General features: G+C 36.1%; 3 protein-coding genes across 8 annotated transcripts; 2 read left to right on the forward strand and 1 right to left on the reverse strand.

The window, feature by feature from the left end:
• The first annotated feature begins 104 nt into the window (after window positions 1-104).
• Window positions 105-1,364, forward strand: LOC116187535 (ankyrin repeat-containing protein NPR4-like). 2 transcript variants are annotated; one of them, XM_031516276.1, is made up of 2 exons: window positions 105-407; window positions 565-1,364. In XM_031516276.1, exons 1-2 carry the CDS (start codon window positions 390-392, stop codon window positions 1,186-1,188), a joined length of 642 nt encoding a protein of 213 aa, XP_031372136.1. In that variant the 5' UTR covers window positions 105-389; the 3' UTR covers window positions 1,189-1,364. The 2 variants fall into 2 exon arrangements, with proteins under 2 accessions (XP_031372136.1, XP_031372137.1); XM_031516277.1 differs by having other exon boundaries at window positions 400-511; window positions 583-1,364.
• Window positions 1,365-3,624: 2,260 nt separating this feature from the next.
• LOC116215886 lies at window positions 3,625-13,934 on the forward strand. Of its 4 annotated transcripts, none has more exons than XM_031551695.1 (10): window positions 3,625-3,758; window positions 4,028-4,469; window positions 8,228-8,308; window positions 8,959-9,042; window positions 11,074-11,559; window positions 11,707-11,856; window positions 11,937-12,065; window positions 12,507-12,554; window positions 12,652-13,094; window positions 13,173-13,934. In XM_031551695.1, the coding sequence occupies exons 2-10, from the start codon at window positions 4,106-4,108 to the stop codon at window positions 13,794-13,796; spliced, it is 2,409 nt and encodes an 802-aa protein (XP_031407555.1). In that variant the 5' UTR covers window positions 3,625-3,758; window positions 4,028-4,105; the 3' UTR covers window positions 13,797-13,934. The 4 variants fall into 4 exon arrangements, with proteins under 4 accessions (XP_031407555.1, XP_031407556.1, XP_031407553.1 ...); XM_031551696.1 differs by having other exon boundaries at window positions 13,191-13,934; XM_031551693.1 differs by having other exon boundaries at window positions 12,652-13,934.
• A 41-nt stretch (window positions 13,935-13,975) lies between these two features.
• On the reverse strand, window positions 13,976-16,029 carry LOC116215888. Of its 2 annotated transcripts, XM_031551698.1 has the most exons (5): window positions 15,683-16,029; window positions 15,260-15,412; window positions 14,991-15,166; window positions 14,538-14,654; window positions 13,976-14,210 (listed from the first exon to the last, which is right to left on the reverse strand). In XM_031551698.1, exons 1-4 carry the CDS (start codon window positions 15,824-15,826, stop codon window positions 14,555-14,557), a joined length of 573 nt encoding a protein of 190 aa, XP_031407558.1. In that variant the 5' UTR covers window positions 15,827-16,029; the 3' UTR covers window positions 13,976-14,210; window positions 14,538-14,554. The 2 variants fall into 2 exon arrangements, with proteins under 2 accessions (XP_031407558.1, XP_031407557.1); XM_031551697.1 differs by lacking the exon at window positions 13,976-14,210 and having other exon boundaries at window positions 14,222-14,654.
• Between the last annotated feature and the right edge of the window lie 5,482 nt (window positions 16,030-21,511).

The raw sequence follows: 21,511 nt of genomic DNA on the forward strand, positions 1-21,511 counted from the left end.
ACGCACCATAAAATTCATGAATGTCTCAAACTCCACCTATGGAGAATTGCCAGTGAAAGCCTCTCCTGGTTTAGTGAAGAGAGCACCCTTTGTCCTCTTTGCCAAATCAGCTCCGATAAACTAGAACACATCTACGAAGAGTGTATCTTTTATCGTGTTGCTTGGAGAGAATCACCTTGGAACTTCCAATCCAATTCAACATGTTCTACATGTAGCAGTGCGGAGCGGCATAATTGAAATAGTAACCATTTGCCTTCAGTATTTTCCCACTTCGATTTGGATCAATACACCAGGTGGGACCATAATTCAGGAAGCAGTAACCCTACGACAAGAGAAGGTGTTTAATCTTATGCTTGAGAAGAACGCAATCAACAAAGTCAATTCCGGCAATGTGTTCGGAAACACTGGTCAGAATCTTTTGCATCTTGCTGCAAAACTGTCACCTTACCCTGAACTTTCATCTATATCTTGTCCTGCTCTACAAATGCAAAGAGAGTTGCAGTGGTTTCAGGTGCGACGCATGCTTCTTACCAGTTTTGCGCCCTCGCGATTTGCATTTTACAGACTTGCATGCCTCTCCAGGCTGTGGAAGAGTTTGTTCATCCCTCGGTTAGACTATTTATGGATAAAAAAGGCCTAATACCACGAGAACTGTTTACGACGGAACACCGGGGATTACTCAGAGATGCGGAGAGATGGATGAAGGATACATCAAACTCCTGCATGGTGGTAACCACCCTCATAGCTACCGTCGTTTTTGCAGCAGCTTTCACAGTTCCCGGCGGTAATGTCGAAGGCAGAGGCATTCCGCTGTTTTTAAACGAGCAAGTCTTCATGTTGTTTGCTGCGTCCGATGCGTTAGCTCTCTTTTCCTCTACAACTGCCATCTTAATGTTCTTGTCTATCCTGACGGCACGGTATGCGGAAGAAGATTTCCTCCGAGCTCTCCCAAAGAGGTTGATATTAGGATTCGCGTCCTTGTTCCTTGCCATAGCGACCATGATGGTGGCATTCGGAGCAGCACTGTATATGGTCCTAAGTGAGAGGTTCAATTGGATTTTCTTGCCGATCATAGCACTCACTTCCGTCCCCGTTGCTCTCTTTATTATGTTGCAACTTCCACTGTTCATCTTCATGGTGCAGTCAACATATGGTTCCGGCATTTTTCACCCAAAGAAAATTTGGTAATCAATTGAAGGATATATCGGGGCGTTTTGCACTATGTAAGCAATATGTGTGTGTGTGTCTTTATTTCATGGATTGGTTTGGAGAATTGTCATTATATTGCTCTAATAAGTTGATTGTATGAATTGGATTTGTTGAGTGAATCTGGACTATGTAAGCCATATGTGTATCCAATATAATGCTCTGGTCTGGAAAAGGTTCCGCTCATTAAGGAAATAATTTTTACCGTGTATTTCTAGCTGCCCCAGTTCTTCTAATGTCTCAATGGGAAATTCCCTGTTTTTGAAGAAAACCGTCCCGTGCCGTATTTCCCATTTCAGAGAACCGAAGGATCTCACTTCATGGAATGACGTAGAACAGATAGCGAAAGCAGGAAGCTGCTGATGTTTGTTTTAATGAATAGGCTTTTCAGTGTAAATCGACACCTAAAGATAAACAATAAGAAACAGCAAAATGAAATCCAATCAGCAAATTCCTCTGTTGTGCTCTTTCATTTACTGTTTTGTTGATGAAACTGTGTGAGAGAGAATTTCTTGATAACGGAAAAGTTACGGAAACCATCCAAACTGAAAATACAAAGATAGATTTATATAATAATATCATTGATGGCTAATGGTCATATAAAGTATAAACCGTAAGAATCTCTCTCTTTTTTTTCTTTTTTTTCTTTTTTTCTGCTGGAATCGCCGACTGATTATATGAGTTCTATGAAACTTAGACCGGAGGGCCGTAAACCAATCGTGGTGGTTCCATCAAGACTGGGATGTCAATCTGTACCTTCTCGTAGATCGCTTGCCCCCATCGCCCTTTTGGCCTCTGATAATTCAGACACTATTTAGAAGATTAACGACCATGCTTTGGTGAGTCTAATTTATAAGTGCGCCAGTATAGAGGTGTAAAGTTGTCAGAATCGCGATTACCTAGAATCGGTCTAGGGTCGTGAAATCGTGAATCGTAAAATTCTACTTGTAATTAAAAAAACTTGCCAATGTTGGATTTCATATCCACAATACTTGCCCACCTGTTGATGTTAAATTTTGAAAAGCAAAAGAGAGATTACCATAAAGAAAAGGAAAACAAAGAAAAAGCAAAAGTGAAATGAGATGAATGTTTCGATACTTTGCTTCTCATATTAATATTCTTTCTTCAATGTCAGCTGAGAGATTGGTGCTTCAGTATCAAACTTCCGACTTTTACAATGGCATTATAATATGGCAAAGCAAAGAGGTTTCAATAGTGGGTTTCTCGCCTTGGCTTGTCTCTATTGCCATTTCGACTTCCTCATAGTTTCAGAATTTGGTAAACAAGCAAATTTAGTTTTTTACCCCTCTCGAAACGTTGTATTTTTCTGTAATTAAAAGTACAATTTCTTCTCTTTTCTTTATTTATTTATTTATTTATTTCAATATGCTGAGGTTCATGGACACGAGTTTTTTTTTTTCAATATGCAAGGACCGGACCATAAAATATTGTAGGGGGCAAAATATAAAACTAAAAAATATGAAATCGGATGAGTTGCTTTTGATCAAATCTTCGCATCTTCTCGAGACTTTATTATGGGCACTATTCGACCACTTACATGCTCAATGAACTTTTTGTTTCAATATGTAAATCCTTCTAATTCATGTGGTATTTCATCACTAGCTTGTGCTCCAATATCTTGTCTATATATTTTCACAATACTATATTCTAGTCAATTTTTATGCTCTTCAAACCATGTCATAACAAAATGCCAGAATGTATATCGCTGAATTTCTTCTGAGGAAAATCATGTCATTTCGTTTGACATGGACCTTTTCGCCAATAATGTCTTCTAATTCTATCGTGATCATAAGGATGATAATCAGAAATTTTTTTTCCCAAGCTGGGGATTCGAAAGGTGATCTTCCGTATTGATTTTCACACGTCTTTTTTAAGCGATCTTCATTCGCTCTGGCCATTAATGTTTCTTCTACTATTGGTTTCTTGTTTTTAAGATACTTTTCCATATCAAATTCACAAGAACAAAAGAAAAATTTATATAAATGTGGATAAATTAATGACACTATGATTAAGGAGAAAACTCATGAGACAGGTTACCTATTGCTCATCGAACATTATGCTCAATCTAATGTCCTCACCGCGGTTTTCTTTTATTCTAGTGTTTTGCATTTGACAGCTAACTCCTTACAATTTTTTTAATTACGAATGAGACCTATGGACCTAGTATAATGGAATATAATTTTTAATAACTAATAAAAGGACACGATAGTCGCATCAAGTATCGGAGCCAGAATCTTTTGGTTGCTAAGTAAGAGCGTACGCCATGCGCTGCACCCCTCTTTAAATTGTCAATAAATCTTTGAGAAGATACTCTATTGATTATTTATTGTTATTAGTCTTTGAAATTTGTAAAATATATATTAGCTCTCTTTCAATGTATCCCCCTTCCTGTGTGTATATATATCCTAGGTTATGAAGCTTATAAATTGGACTATGATCATTAGTTCACAGAAACTTAAACCAGCGGTCCCTAACCAAAGATCTGTGGTTCCAGCAACATGGGATGTTGATCCGGCCAGATGTTCTTCTACGTACTACACTGTCCTCCGTTTCCCATTTAATTTGAAATAGTTTCAGGAACGGTCAGCTTAGTCCAAGTATTATTTCTCTTGCTCTTGATTTTGATACGATAAGGTATTATGTTATTACAAACTGAAATTCACAAGAGCGAGTAGAAAACTATTTCCGGGGCATCTAGGAGCTCCACAATCTATAGTTTGAGGGAGGGATGCTAGAACCAATACAAGAAATTTAAATAGTTTGCAGAGTTTAATTGTGTATTCTTTGTGCATGGTAACAGAGTTACAAGGCTACATAGCTATCCATGTGTTAAACTCGAGATCCCGTGGCTTTGACTCAACCACCACGTTCTCCGAGAATGGATATGAGTAACCATGCTGGTGGGATTGGCATTCAGTTGTTGGACCACTCAAACTACAAGGTTTGGAGGACCTGTATGGAGTCATACCTCGTAGGAGAAGACTTGTGGGATGTCGTTGACGGAAATGACACCACAAGTCCAGAACCAGAAGCTACTGCTGATGAAATTATAAGTTCATCAGATGCTCTCAAGAAGTGGAAGCGGCTGAATGCCAAGGCCGAGTTTGCCTTAAAGAGATCTATCTCTCAGACCCTGTTCGATCGTATCATCGGATGCAAGTCTGCTCATGAGATATGGCAGACCCTCAGATTGCTCAATGAGGGGGATAAGGCGGAAGCAGACCCTACTCAGACTCATCGAGGTAAGCTTTCAATTAATAAACTCACAGTATTTCTCGAAAATTAGCGACGCTATTGTGTTTGGAGATTTCCTTGTTGAGATTGTTCGATTCAGAGAGAACCTACTTCCGTTCGAGGCCCTCTAATATTCAAAGTGGACACTTCACCTACATAGCACTTTAATTTCACAACCCTCGGTCTGGAGCGAGGGTTTCTTCCATGTTGTATTCAGGGTTCGCCATCTTTTACTTTCTGGATATTTTTTTTGAAGTTAGCATCCTTCTACAACCATTTTGATGAATAGGTTGAGAAAACACATTGTCATCTCACTGAAAATTTATAAAAATAAATAAATAAACAGAAAGAGACTAGAGCTTTGAGCCCCACGAACTTACTTGAATGATTCAAATGAGGTTGTGTTTGGAATTAAGACGACCAGAGAGAGAGAGAGGAGGAGAAGGAGGCCGGCTAGTCGTCGGCCAATAATCTTCTCTCATGTTATCGTATATACTAGGAAATTAGAACCACGCCACTGTCGATGGCCTCAAAAAATCACTAGAAACCTCGTCTGGGGGCTGTGAGCCAGCCCTGCCCCTTCCTGTTATTCTGAAAGTTATTCTCAGATTTCTTATGTTTATTTTCTTCTTTCTTTTCGATTTGCCTTTTTTCACACTAGAGGCTTGACTCGCACTATGTGCACGATTATTAAAAGTAATTTAAATTTGAAATCATATGTATTATGTCGTCTTATATATGCTTAGTGTAATTAAATCTGTAGTCTTTATTTCAAATAATTTGAAAATACTAATTTATCATTTACATAGAAAAGTACTGATTTATCATATAATTTGTCATTTTAATAACTCATAAGACAATATGGTAGGTATTCATTAGCTGGCAAGTAGCGTGGACCGCATCAATGAGTTATGCAATTAGTACTACAGTAATCATTACGGTGCATTACAAAAACCTTTATGCGCATTCATACTTTTTTAATGAATCATATTCATGCTAGCTGTGGTTGTTGGAAGCTGCAAGTTTGAATTGAAGAGATAAACAATTCCGTGTAGATTCTCCTTTTTACTGGGCAAAGAAAAAGTTCTTGATGGAAACCAGCAAGCTTTGTTAAGATTGATGCGAAGAAAAAGAGAAAAAAATAAAATGCGGGAGATATTGTTTTTACAATTCTGAAAAATCGAGTATTAAAGATTATTTCTCGTTCCAACAAGTGCATTTCTCAAGAATTGAAATTGTATTATCCTTCTCAATTTAAAATTGCTTACCACTCAACTAATACTTAAAAAAATAAGTTGTATAATATGTTAAGTTCTTGACCGGAGAAAAAGAGAATCTTTTCTCCTACCAGGCAAAGAAAAAGCTCTTCATGGGAGAAAAAGTACTTGATGAACCAGAATATGGTAAGTAAATCTTATTAAAGTTTAAAATTGTAGCGTTACAAAATTTTTTATTCCAATATCAATTAGTTGTATAATAATGTGGAAAAAAGGGGTTAGGAATTTTTTGATAAGTATGGGCCTCAATTGGAGGTGGAGGTGGGGTAGTATTCTGTCTCTCTTTTTTTTCCCCCTTTCTTTTCCTTTCTTTTTTTTTTCAATTAATAGATCTGGGTTTTTTTGCTCTTTAAGAAACTCACATGACATGCATATGATCTAGTTTGACCGGAAAATAGATCTATGGTGCACCGTATTTATTTTTAAATAAAATGGGTTGCAACTTGCAACTTTTCAAAGATTAGGGGACAAACTGCATTTTCCTTTAAAATTAATAAGAGTAAAAAAAGAAAGATAGAATAGAAATACAATCAATATAATTACGCTGCAGCATGGAACATTCTATCTGAGATCTTTTTAACAAAGTCATATCAACTTCATTTTGTGGTGGTTTTTAAATATTCAAAATAACAAATCTGAATTAGTTTTCAACATTCCTACAAAATTTTATTGCATCTTAATAAGCCATTCGATCTGATATTTCTTCACTTTGGTTTACATCATTTTTAATTATTTATTTTTAACCTCTTCTATATGTAACTCCTCTACAATCATGTGAAAAACCGCTTGTTTCATTATCGTAATTTAATTTAATTCATAATAGTTGTATCTCACTTTATTTTTATACTAGTTGTTTGCCCGTACTTTGCTCAGGTTGATTAAAAAAATTCATTTCATAAGATTAAATATTAAACAGTTCCAAATTTAATTTTCTTAGTTTTAAACTAAATTTAATAAATTAGAAGTATATTATTCTTAATTTATAGATTTTTTCCTTATTAAAAGTATATTATAACTATATCTATCGAAGTGATCTTATTGATTATAGAGTGACTGTTAACAATATCCAAAAATTACATTATAAACTTTAATTTTGTTAACACCAAAATCTTTTTAAAAAATTCCACTGTAAGAATAAAAAAATTAATACGTTATTTTTAAACTAACTTTTACATACCGTAAATTTTAATTTTGTTTGTAGCATAGTCTTTGTAAAAATAAAGTAAATTAATTCAAGTAAAGTTTCTTTTTTAATTTTGATATTATAAATTAAATTAAAATTTAAATAAAATATGAAGGTAAATTTTATTTAGATATTGACCTTTCTAACGCTATATGTGTAATCTTTAAGTTGGAGTGAATATATATTGTTGGGTAGGTTAAGTGAATATATAAATATATTCAATTATTTTCTCTATCTGCGACAAATATATTAAATATAGTTATAGTACTTTTTTAGCCCTAAATTTTATTTTGACATTAAAAAAAGTGCATGATATTTCATTAGAATAAAAAATTGAATAGATAAAAAAATTATAGAAATTTTCATAAATTCATTATTATAGATAAATATACCTACTTCTTTGCTAATAATGACTAAAAGCAATTAACAAATATTTTTTTTTATTTTTTTACAATTTAATGCATTTAATGTAAGAATTTCACTTTATTTTTCCCCTAAATGATATATTAATCCTAAATCTTATTTATACATTTACAATTCCGACCCTATATAATTTTTACATTCACTTTTCTAACCCTATTTATTGCACGGATACAACTTTATATATACAACTTTATATATTATCTTGTATATATAGTCTGTCTTGTTAATATTTTCTTCTCCTTTGGAGTCTGGCTTTTTAGAATTTGATCTTTGAAAATTTCAAATTACAACAGCACTGAACCACTATATTCCAACGTCATCATGAATTGATGACAGATTATTGAAATAACATGGAATATGGTAGAGGAATAAGATAACCTCAAAGTCATAAAAATATTGCAGAAGCTATATATGAAGACACATATATGCATTGAAATGTGGCAAAAGCTTTACGTCTACGGATTTTATAACAATTAGCTAGACTTTTAACGAGGTGCATAATTGAATTTAATCGATGAAGGGATGGCAACCTGGTTGAGGCAGAGGAATCTAATAGTATTTGGGTGTAATATGAACATTATTGAAAACTAAAATTGAAACAAATGTGAAAAAAATGATAGTCTTGTGCTATGTTATACTTAAAAATTCAACGTGCCAAATTGAACTTTGCATAACTTTCTTCATCAATAACATTATACTTATATAAATCATATTATGTTATAATATATACAAGTACTTATGGTTTCATTTCGCATGATTTGGAGCTATCTTATGAGGACTCTTTTCAAATATTTCAATACGACTGAATCAATACAAATGTAAATCTCAATGATTTTCTTTTTTTTTTCTATTTAAACTTCAAAGCATTTTATTTGTATCGCAGCAGATGGACCTAACAATGATGCAGTAGATAAATCGAAATTGGAAACAGATGATGGTGACAACTCATCTGACACAAGCTCAAGTACGTCTTTTTCTGCTTTGTTTAAATTGGTTTACATCATATAATTAAATTGGTTAAATTATTTGTTTTTACCACTATATTCCAATGTGATCTTGAATTGATGTCAGATTATTAATATAATATGGAATATGTAGAGGAATGAGCTAAACTCAAAGTCATAAAAATATTATACTAGTAATATGTGAAGAAATATGCACTTACATGAGCCAACAATTTTTATGTCTTCGAATTTTAGAAGAATTAGCTTGACTTTTAACAGGGTGCACAAATGAATTTAATTGGTGAAGGGATGGCAAGCTGGTTGAGCAAGAGGAATATCTAATAGGATTTGGGTGTAATATGAACATTACTGACAACTGAAATTGAAATAAATGGGAAAAAAATGATAGTCCCCCTGCCATGGATTAATAAAGATTTCAAGATGCCTAAGTTCTGTTGATATTCAATACAATTTTTGCAGAACTTTCTTCATCAATAAGTTTATATTTGTATATATACTATGCATCTACTTATGGTATCATTTTCGCATGCTTTGGAGGTTAATATCTTATGAGGAAACTTTTCAAATATTTCAATATTATTGAATCAATTAAAATGTAAATCGCAATGAATTTTTTTAACTCCAAAGTATTTTATTTGTATTGCCGCAGGTGGATCTAATAATGATGCAGCAGGAGGATCTAATAGTGATGCAGCTGGATCATCCCCCGACCCGTTTCAATTTTGCGGATCATGTAAGTGGCGTTCTATTGAAATAACTATATCCATAAAGTAAATGTTTCCTCCTTTTTTGAGTGATAATGTTTTCTCCTTTTCGATCCAAGGTCGTCACCCATACTACACACAGGTTCAATATATAAAATTTGAATATGTTTGTATCATTCCATTATATGAATTCACACATGTGGAGAGGAAGTGACTTTTTGATGAACGGAGAGACAATGTTGATTTTGCAAATTATTTTATCCATGAATAATGTATTTTTTCCCTCTTATTTATTTCTAATAGGAAAAAGACAATTTGGATCCTCAACCTTTGGCGCTTTTGCCATTTTAGTTCTAAATCTTTATTTTTTGCAAGTCTCCCCCTCAATCTTTCTATTTTTTGCCATTTTAGTCCCGCCGTCAATTTTTCCGTTAAAAAACTATTTTCCATCCAAAAATATTTTTTTTTACCATTTTAGAAATATAAAAAAAAAATGCAAAGTTAATAAAAAAAACTTGGGGCAGTAGTGGTGGGGGCTTCCACGTCGACCATTGCTTCCCAGGGGAAGTCGATGGAGGCTTCCGACACCTTTGGTGACCTCTGCTGGGGGGCAATAGTCAGCAGATCTACCCTATCTCTCCCGACCGCCAGATCTTCCCCCATTTCTCTCCCCACCACTAAGCATGGCTCTCGCAATTCTCTAACTCGTTTGGAAAAATATATGCAGAATGTGAACTATATCTTAGTGAGTACCAGGGGCGGAGCTAAGATTTCCATTCAGAGGGGGCAAACTCATATTTTTTGGGTAAAATTTAAAAAATTTAAAGTTCAGGGGGAATACTAATTTTACATTGAAAAACTCATAATTTTGGGGTAAAATTGAAAAAATCAAAGCGCCCCCCCCCCCCCTTCGCGCCATTACCTTGGCTCCACCCCGTGAGTACAACATTGCAAAGTAAAATGAACTACTATTAATTCACTAAATATCATTATAATATATAAAAGCTGAAAAGCGCGACATGGACGCCTATATAAGTTCAATTTTGGAACCCTTAACTTCACAACGAACGTCCTTATAGTTCCATTCAAAGTATTTTGCCACATTCTCTCAATTGGATCAACATTTCAAATTAGTCCATATTTAGTACATTAATTAATTAAGAATCTCTTTTAAACAATGAAAAACTTAACTTGAGAATTGAAAAGCGTACTTCGATATATGAAACATTTCATTGTTATCTAATTATCTATATAATTAATTTAAGTACCATGCATATTTTTAAATAGATATCTAAATTTATCATTTTAAATTTATAAAGTAAAATAATATATTATCTTGGTACTTTAATCTTATTAATATTTTATAATATTTAAAAATACATTCAACTTTGTATTTCACCAAATATCCGTGCAATGCAGGGGTTATCGCCTAGTTTATTATAATATATAAAAGTTTAGTCGTGAGAGCTCTATTAGCAAACTCTCAGCTCATGCCTAATCATCATTTTAATTGCTCAGAAAATTTGATTCTATATCAAAGATTCATGGTATTTGTCTATGTTCACATTAATATTTCGTAAGTACATTGTCTTTAACTTACGTATATAGAATATCGAGAAAACATTTTCTATATTCAATGTATGTAGGATATCGAGAAGTTTTCTTAATTACTGAATTGAATCCCTCGAGATATGTGATTTTTTTTTTCAAATTCAATGTTTTAGCATCCTATAAATAGAAGATTTGAAAATCCATTTTACGCATCGTCTTTCGATGCAATATAGTTTTTCCAACACCTTAATCCTTCATAGGTCGGGGACAACGTGCATTTAACTTGATAGAAATATTAATAGTTGATAAATGGGCATGAGTAGTCCAAAACGAGTATTGAACTTAGAATATCTTAGTTATCGGACGAAAGCGTGCGTTATTACGTTACGCTCTATTTTGATATAGTTAATTATATGATTAATAATTTGGATTACAGAAGAAAGAAAGCAATCAATTAAGGAACTCTTGTTAATTAACTTTTATAATTATAAATATGTGCAAATTAAAAGACAAAGGAGGTGATCTCCGGCGCTACCAAGACCTGCACAAGGCAGCTCTATCAGGAGACTGGGAGACTGCTGAGAGGACTTTCGAGAGTGACCCTGAAGCAAAAACGGCCATAATTTCTACACGACGAGAGACCGCGTTGCATGTGGCAACGTCAACCGGACAGACACGATTCGTAGAGAAGCTAGTACAGCTCCTGTCCCCGAAAGACCTGGAAATGACAGATTTCAAAGGCCAGACGGCCCTCCACATTGCTGCAATATGTGGGAGTTTGGATGCGGTAAAGACTCTGCTCAAGAAAAACCAGATGTTGACCCAAATCGTCGACACTGAGGGATTTACGGCCCTCCACTCCGCAGCCTATTTCGACAGCAAAGATGTGATGTGGCACCTTACCTTGAATACTACTGATGATCCTCCTGGTCGTCCATTCACGGGCCCTAAGGCTGGTGAGCTCATTCAGGTGCTGGTGTGGTCAGGTTCCTACGGTAAATACATGCATACATATTGTCCATTCGAGTCTAATTCATTCACCAAACATTAAAGATTTATGGTCCTAATTATTGCGAAAGAATTAAGTTTCGTTCCTTTCTAATTAACTGATATTATACTCATTCGTTGTTTCAATTCACCAGATATTTGCCTTCACCTATTGGAGAGATATCCAAACTTAGCAATCACAACATCTGAAACACGACAGGGAATGCTGTCAGCTTTGACAGACAAGCCTTCTGATTTCGAAAGTGGATGCAAGCTTCACTTCTGGCAGAGATGCATATACCACCGTACGTGTGTACGTACATTAAATTTTTTTTTTTCATTATTTTTGTTTATTTGATATATTTGTCATTTAATATAATCGAAGTTCTTCCGGAGGAAGTGGTACTCTACGGCCATATGCCACCTCGACTATTCAAAAATGATGTGGAAGACCCTGATCCGGCAGTGAACACCCAAATATCACCGGCTTCAGCTGCGACATATTGGACTCCAGGTTTTTTTGCAAGCTAAATTTCATGTGAAATTCAGGTTCTCATTAATTTTTGCTAGACCCATAAGCGGTTGAGTCCATAATCATTCCAACAGTTGAAGCCAAAAGCTAATGGTACCCCAATGTTCCACTGATTTCCATGCTCGATAATTGACTACGAGGTGCATCTTCTCCTCCATCCTTGTACTTAAACTGACCACAAGTTCCACACCCGTGCTAAACAAGAGATATGTAATTGCCCTAATACCACGTTAAATTTCTGCCAATCTTATGATTAAGTAGTTGACCCATTTCGATTTCAAAAATTTGAGCTGATAGTTGATGATACCCAGATCACTTGCAGTTTCTTTCCTTTTCTTCTCTTTTTCATTTTTTTTTCTTTGTGTCTGTGCGTTGCAATAATGATGGAGGTTTTTTTTTTCATTTGTCTGCGCCCGACAACAGTTCGACAGTGGAGCATCAAAATTGCTTGGAAAGCTCTGGAATATTTTGGTACATACCATACAGTCAGATTGGTATTGGTAAATATTTTGTTCTCATTATTTTCACTTATTTATTCATGAATTAACTCAATCTAATTAAATTGCAGCATTTGGAGCGATCAAGTGCATCAAAGATGAAAAGTACAAACACAAATGCACCCGCAGGCTTGTGGAAATCGCATGCCAAGAGATTTCACGCAGTATGACTCCGCCTGAGATACTTCAGTGCCTTGCAAGTGGTGCAGTTCCACTTCAAGCAGTGGAGACCGGCACAGTTGAAATAGTAACCATTTGCCTTCAGTATTTTCCCTATATGATTTGGATCGACTCATCATTGGGGACCATGCATCAGGAGGCAATAATCCTACGACAAGAGAAGGTGCTTAATCTTTTGCTTGACCAGAACGTGACAAGCAAATTAATGGCCATAATTGAGAACGAAGCTGATCAGAATCTTTTGCATCTTGCTGCAAAACTATCACCTTACCCTGAACTTTCATCTATATCTTGTCCTGCTCTACAAATGCAAAGAGAGTTGCAGTGGTTTCAGGTGCGATGCATGCTTCTTAACAGTTTTGCCACCCTCAATTTGCATTTTATATCCTGCTCCAACCATAGGCTTTTACAGACTTGCATGCCTCTCCAGGCTGTGGAAGAGTTTGCTCCTCACTCAGTTAGACTACGTAAGGATAAAAAAGGCCTAACAGCTCAAGAACTGTTTACGAGGGAACACACGAAGTTACTCCAAGATGCGGAGAGATGGATGAAGGACACCGCAAATTCCTGCATGGTAGTATCCACCCTCATAGCTACCGTCGTTTTTGCAGCAACTTTCACAGTTCCTGGAGGAAATGTCGAAGGCAAAGGCATCCCGCTGTTTCTAAGCGAGCAAGTCTTCATGTTGTTTGCTGTGTCCGATGCGCTAGCTCTCTTTTCCTCTACAACTGCCATCTTAATGTTCTTGTCTATCCTTACGGCACGGTATGCGGAAGAAGATTTCCTCCGAGCGCTCCCGAAGAGGTTGATATTAGGATTTGCGTCCTTGTTCCTTGCCATAGCGACCATGATGGTGGCATTCGGAGCAGCACTGCATATAGTCCTAAGTGACAGGTTCAAGTGGATTTTCTTACCGATCATAGCACTCACTTCCGTCCCCGTTGCTCTCTTTGTAATGTTGCAGCTTCCACTGTTCATCTTCATGGTGAAGTCAACATATGGTTCCGGCATTTTTCACCCAAAGAAAATTTGGTAATCAATTGAACGATACATGGGGGTGTTTTGCACTATGTAAGCAATGTGTGTGTGTGTCTTTATTTCATTGATTGGTTTGGAGAATTGTCATTATATTACTCTAATAAGTTGATTGTATGAATTGGATTTGTTGAGTGAATCTGGACTATGTGAGCCATATGTGTATCCTATATAACGCTCTGGTCTAGAAAAGGTTCCGCTCATTAAGTAAATAATTTTAACCGTGTATTTCTAGCTGCCTTGTTTCTTCTAATGTCTCAAAGGGAAATTCCCACGTCCCGTGCCGTATTTCCCATTACAGCAGACCGAAGGATCTCACTTCATGGAATGATGTAGAACAGATAACGAAAGCAGGAACCTCCTGATGTTTGTTCAGCCCTCTAAGATTTGAAATTGCTTCAAGAAGCTCCCACACCTATAAAGATGTTAAGGCCATTACCAGGGAAACTCTATATCGATGGATTCCAATCATTAATTACATGGGACTCCATTGGCAAATATCCAAAGTCTATTATCCATCTGGTCCAGATAGGCCAGGTCAGCTTTTAGAAGGGAACGATAAATTGCCGTCCAACATCATACGCACTGATGGGTGAAGATTATGAAATCTCATAATAAACCCCTTCATACAAAGACACTTTTATTTCAATCTAGCACACCTTCAGTCCTCACTGGATTCCCAAATCCTATGTATGTGACCAACTCATATTTCGACTTAAAATGACTAAGCCAATATACTCACCTGCTTTCTTATTGGCTTTAACAGTATGCATCAGATTGGGTAAAAATCGCCTCAACTCTGTCCAGTGATGCTTGCAAAGAGTTCATGTTGAACAACGGTTCATCAGAACCTAGACCCCTGTCAGATCACAAATGCAACAATGAGCTGTGAAAAATGGGAACACTTGGATTGCTTAGGCATTAAAGAAAACTCCAGTTTTGTGCCGGTGCAACCGCTGGACCACCAGGGTGGAGACCTCATGACGTAGGTTTATACTCTTTTCGAGTTTCACTAGAACAACAAGAAGTTTCTGTAGTTTTCATCAAGGAGTTGTTGCAAAGTGCAAGATGAGAGCAGGATGTTTGATGATGGATAGATTAAGGATTAAGCGTACGGGATAAATAAAGCAGAATCATGATGGCTAGAATAAGAATTAAGCTTAGCAAATAAATAAAGCAGAATGGAGAAACTTACCCAGAGATTTCTGGGATAACATAATCAGCCCTCCACCCAAAACGGAAATCAATGCCGGGGCAGAGCCCAATAGAAGCTTTGTTCCGAATTCGAGACACGCCATCACCGCCTAAACATGTTGCAAGTTTCCACTTCCACCCAATGGCATTCATTCGGAAATTATGGCCGATGCCAACCTAAATTCCCCAAACACAAATTGTTAATAATACAACAGAAGCTCGATATTACGAAGCAAACAAGCAGGAGAAAAGATTGAATCAGAATCAAACCTGAAGATTCAAGAACCTGGTTACAGGGATCTTTTTCGAAAGGAGACGGATGTCCTGATGTACAGGCTCGTACATGAACTTCCACCTCCGCTCCGGGGACAGAGGCTTAAGCACAATGTTTGCCCGGAAATCATTCGTCGGAGCATTATAGAACTAAATCAGAACATGTCAGCATAAAAGGTCAGACAACAGGACTTACTGAAGTCAGAGCATTTACAAAAGCAAGCAATGCCGAGCTTTTTCAGCTGAGAAATGAATCACTCGTCGACTTTCTAAATCCCGTCTATCCAGGCAAAGCGCTCCTCAGAAGCATATCGGTATCAACTAATCCGATCTTGTCATGAAATTCAATCAAAACTGATTGGAAACAGGCCAAGAACTGAACTCCGTCACTGCCCAAAAAGGTGAATTTTGCATTCGTACCTCCAGATTAAGACCGACCCGAATCCCCTGAACCTCTTTCCGGAACTTGAGGAACAGCTCCGACGGAATCAGATTGATGTTGTAGAGCTCCTCCCACGAGGTGGGTGCTTGCCCTTCACCGGCGGAGACTGAGCCCCCGTCCATTTCTCAGCTCAAAGCCTCTGAACTAAAACCGACAGGGCCTCTCTTGTAAACCAACAGATGTATAGTACAAAGGAAGAAGGCGGAGAAGAAGAAACCGACGGACACAGTGAGAACATGGTCTCAGTGGGACAGTGCTTTGGGTCGTGGCAGGCGTATGCGTACATAGAGAACTCACCTCCCCGGCCTACGCGACGGAGAAGACGGAGACACTGATGTCAATATGTGGCTTTGCCTTAATTGTGCTGATGGTCCTCACCTTATCTTCACTTTAAATTTTCATCCTTAAACCTTTTGTTGTGTTCAATGATGGCCTCGTACTATTTATATATGCAACCATTGCTCCATCGAAAAAACAGTAGAATCTCTCTTTTCCCGGTAGTAGAAAGTCTTCTTCTTTTTTTGGGATGATCTATCTATTTGATACAATCGATATGGTATTTGAAGATGAATATATTGTTGTACACTGTACAGTAATACTCAATATTTGAATCGATGGATGATCAATTACGTAGATATGTACGGTGCGTTTGGTTTCAGAATTAAAATAACTTTGATTTTAATTGTGAAAAAGGACAAATATTGTGTAGTGTGTTGAGTTAAACTTAAAGTTAAAATTTTTTATTTGAAAAATGTGTATTTTTATTATATAGTGTGTTGAGTTAAAATTAAAGTTAAATTTTTTATAATTTTAACTCTAAAAACAAATCCGCTAGTAATGTCTTTCAAACCACATCCCATCCAAAATGTCACACCTTAGGAATCTTGCTTTCTTGAAACTTTCGTTCTTTGCAAATGATATCTCTATATTTTTTTTATTTCTTTCTTTTATTTTATTCTTTTATTCTTTAAATATGGATTTAGTTATTTCAAGAAAGCTGAAGGACCCAAAGGATAATTAATACACTTGAAATTACATTTAGGAAGATAATTTTGCAATAAATCCTAGGTTTAATAGCAAAGGCAATGGATGCCTTGTATACATAAAAAGCTAGAACATAAGATTAAATCGAACAGCTCTTGTTGCCTTGAAGAGATAATAAGCGGAGTCCTGGTTCCTCCGCAACAATATATACTACTGGATACTGCATATATTGTTTCGTTCATCCCCATGTTGGGCAAGACGCCGGATTGTTTCCAAATCTTCTACTTCACAAAAACAATATAAACACGATCTACAGTTGTTAGTGAGGTTTTGTTTAGATTGAAGAAATTGGAAGGAAAGAGAGGGACCCTTTTTTGTTTCCCCGTCTTTTCCGTCCAATTCCTTCAACTCAGACAAAAAATGCAGAAGTTTATTCTCTCCTTACGAGCTTCTCTCTCTATCTCTTCCCTCTGTTGGAAGCTCCCACTCTCCTGTGCTGGTGTTTCTTCTGTTTGATCAATCTTACTCTCTCCAACAATCCACCTAGCGCCACCTTTGAACTGAATGATCTTCATTAACTCCAAATCTTCAAGCTCAACCACCCTTCTGCTTCATTCAAGTCTGGTTACAAGCTGCTCAGCTACACCCATTTACTCCCACCGCCCAGGATCAAATCATTCCTGCAATATACCAGGCATTAACTCCACAAATCAACTTCTCAATCTTGTCTTATTAATGGCTCTTGAATCACCAGACAACATTCTACTTACCCCCCCCCCCCCCCCCCCCCTCTGTTATCAACCCTGCAATCAGCTCCCCCCAATCATCCCCCGCAACCGCGAGACACCCCTCTCCCAATGGAACACACTGACCTGGAAAACTCTTTGGCAGAATTGTTTGGCTCCCATATGACCATGCAGCACGCCCAGGATATTCTTGATCTGCCCACCAATGATGAGGAAGAAGTTACTGAAACCATCCCCCTAACCTTACTCCTCAAGCCCTTTGCCTTCAAGCCCCCACCTTCAAAAGCCATCATTCCCCGTCTCCTGCAGGCCTGGAAGATCAAAAGAGGAGTCACTATAACGCCAAAAAAGTACTCAGACGATATCAAGGCTAAGTATGGCAACTTCCTTAACACCTCCAACCGATCTTCCCCCTCTCCAATTTGGAAAGGACTTCAATGGTGCAAGGACACCATTCGGGGATGTACTTGTTTCTCTATTGGAAATGGCACAACCATCTCGACTTGGCATGATCCATGGATCCTTGGCACAAAAGATCACAAGCCATCTCCCAGACCCAATGCAATGCAAGACCCTAACCTAAAGGGTAGTGACCTGTTGCTGCACCAACCAAAGAGATGGAGCATCCCACTACTCACAAGCCTCTTCGAGCAAGAAGCAGTGCAGAATATCCTCAAGATCCATTTGACCCAAGACGACCTTGAAGACTCAACCCATTGGATGCCAAACATATCAGGGAAGCACTCCGTCAAATCCTTCTTCATCTTGGATCAACAACATAGATTCCAAAATAATAATAGCGGTATTAATTGGAAAGACATTTGGAATCTTAAAATTCATGAACGTCTCAAACTCCACCTACGGAGAATTGCTAGTGAAAGCATCCCCTAGTTTAGTGAAGAGAGCACCCTTGCCCTCTTTGCCAAACCAATTCCGATAAACTAGAACACCTCTACGCAGAGTGTATCTTTTATCGCGTTGTTTGGAGGGAATCACCTTGGAACTTCCAATCCAGTTTTTTCCCAATCGATAATGCGATGGATTTGATAAATTTTATTGCTCGTCCTCCTCCTATTTTCCCATCGAACACTCATGATAAGACCAACTTCGCTCTATATGCAGCAATAACTCTCTATCATTTGTGGAACTCACGAAATATTGTTTTGCATGCAGGTAAACAAGCAAATCTTCACGAAACTATCAAAACAATCAAAAGGTCTTTCATGGAGCATACCAGGAATGGCAGCAGTATGGATCGAAATGATGGAACCTTGCAGACTCATCCTCTAGAGCTCGCTACATCCCACATACCTACTAGTCCTGATTGGAGCATTATCAGCACGAATGCAGCATGGAACAGTAGCAGGACATGCCTCTCGAGAATCATTCAATGCCCGAATAGCCCACCATCTCTATCATGGTTCCAGATATCCAGCGAAGATAAACCACTCCAAGCTGAAGCCCAAGCAGCCCTCCTCGCCCTATCAATAGCTGCTGAAAGGGGTTTGTCAAAGATATGGCTCAGATGTGACGTCTTGACACTGGTTGATGCCATTTTGTAGCCGCTTAACTCGCCTTGAGAAATTAGGACAATAGTTGCGGATATAATCTCCTGTCTTAAATTATTCTCGTATTGGCTTTGCTTTTGGATCCCTAGGTCTGATAATACTCTCGCTCATGACCTAGGCCAATTTGGTTCTAAGTCAAATTTTCATTCTCTATGTATTTTTCAAGGGTATCCAAACCTAGATCCACAAGCCAATGTAATTGCTCCTTTTCTTTAATGAAATATCCTTATTCAGCAAAAAAAAAAATTTCCTTCAACTCAGACGAAGGGTTAGCCTTATAGCAATCTAGAGTAGAGTTGTCGATGCTCACTTTGTAAAAGAATAAGAGGTATTTGAAATGGTTGTTGCTACCGAATAAGATAATCATTGTCATGGTAGGCAATATGAACTATGGATGAAGTAATAAAAGCAGAAAATAAATTGCTATTACATGAAATAAGGCCATGGATACGTAAGAAAGTCATAAGCAAATAATACTCATTACAATCTACAATACATAATGTAAGGTAGAACGGGTACATTTATTGTGCATTAAATATATTAATATAAATAATCAATTCTATTTTTTTTATAAAAATTTTATATTGATCTTAGTTTTGACTTCCCTAGGAAATGATTCATAATGATAAAAAAATCTAAATATTTTTATATACAGAATAAATATAAGTTTTTTTATATTTTAAAGAAATGTTGTACATAGATTTTTTGCTCTTAATAATATTACTATGATTTAATTATATATATAATTTTCAAACAGATAATGTAACAATGAAGTAATCGATATGTATTGCTATTTATTTGATTGTGTCTTTCTAGCTCATTACATAATAGTTAAAGCATCAATCATTTTTTAGTAGCAAATTTACATATGGAAGATTTTATGTATATTGACTGTAATTTTCATAATAATATCTGATAGGTTTTTATAAATATTTACATCTAAAAATATTATTGTCGAATATAAATTTGTGAGAAGAAATAAATTCAAGAATTTTTTATAATGTCTGTCTATCAATTTATTTATCATGATATTCATTAACAATTAACTTGAATAATTTATACAACAATTGATTTATATTTTCAATTGAAAATACTGTGTGTTCATTAGGACAAAAAATCACTTCATAAAAGATTTAAAAGTATTTTTTTCATAATTGTATTTTTCATATGTTAATTTTATGTCCTTAAATTATGCGCACATTTTAAAATTTTTAACTAAAGCTATTGGTGTATCAACTTATCAAAAAACAAATGCTTATTTGTGCATCACACGGGTAGTAGCCTAGACTCATATATATATATATATATATATATGATTTGCAGGAAAACAAAAGCCATAAAAAAGAAAAAAAAAAGTTATTGAGTCTACCTCATTAGATTAGAAATTGAAAGACTAAATCATAACATTTTACGAAACTCAAGTTCCATTATTCAGGATTAATAGATGTGCAATCCTTTATCGATACTAATAATTTATTTATGTGATAATAGTCAAATCTTTTCGAAATTTTTGCACTCCGTATCATATTAAAGTAAAGCCTATAGTAAAACCAAAGCTGTGTTCGCATACCAGACCAATGTAAAACCTTAATTCCGCCTAGCCTATGATGCATGATATAACCGATGCTTCTCAGCTAGAAAGAATTCAACTCCGATCGGATCAGTGATATACCAGAAGAATTGTGAGGAGATTGATCGATTCCTCAACAATTATTTTGGTACATCACTGACCGATGAGAGTTGCAACTCTTGTATACATTAGATTAAGATGATTGAAATTCCTATGAATTTTACAGGCAGACAATCTAGGTATTTATAAGGCCTTTTAAGTGAAATTGACAATGAAGAAGCACTTGGCTCCAATCCTTAAACATGGGAACCCGTTGAATGCTAAAACACGGATTTAACACGCACTATAACTGAATTGCCATATATTTTTTGTTATTAAGCAAATCAAATCAATTCAACTAAATATGGCATGATTATTAAAGATTATCCCTGTTAATTGTAAATATTCACTCTAATGCCTTCTTTGGTATGATTTTTTGTGAGGACAAGAATGGGAAGTAGAAGAAGTATGTCATTTTATTTCTGATGGACAATTAATGGAGGAAGGATAAATTGCATGCCAAATCTTTGTGATTCTCTCGATAATCCTCACCGTCCTCAGTCGGTTACATAAAGACTAATTAATCCTCGGCGGTCATAAATTGCCACTAACATTGAGATACTTTAGATAAGAAGTGAAAATTTTTGCATATTTTAGATTAGCAATATCAAGTGAAAAAAGAGAAGAATTTTTACTCCTTTCGGATTGGATGAGGGAAATTAAATAAAATAAAAACAAAATATAAAATGCACATATTTTTACGAATTTAATTTATTTTACTCTTGCTAGCAAATCGTAGATGGGATTTGTACAGGAAAAGCAAATGCGAAATCTTAAATATGTATTTGATTTTTTTTTTTTGGCTGAGTTATATACATTTGAGTTGCAAACATTCAGTGC

The sequence above is a fragment of the Punica granatum genome, chromosome 8 (genome assembly GCF_007655135.1).
Source record: "Punica granatum isolate Tunisia-2019 chromosome 8, ASM765513v2, whole genome shotgun sequence".
Classification (NCBI taxonomy): domain Eukaryota; kingdom Viridiplantae; phylum Streptophyta; class Magnoliopsida; order Myrtales; family Lythraceae; genus Punica; species Punica granatum.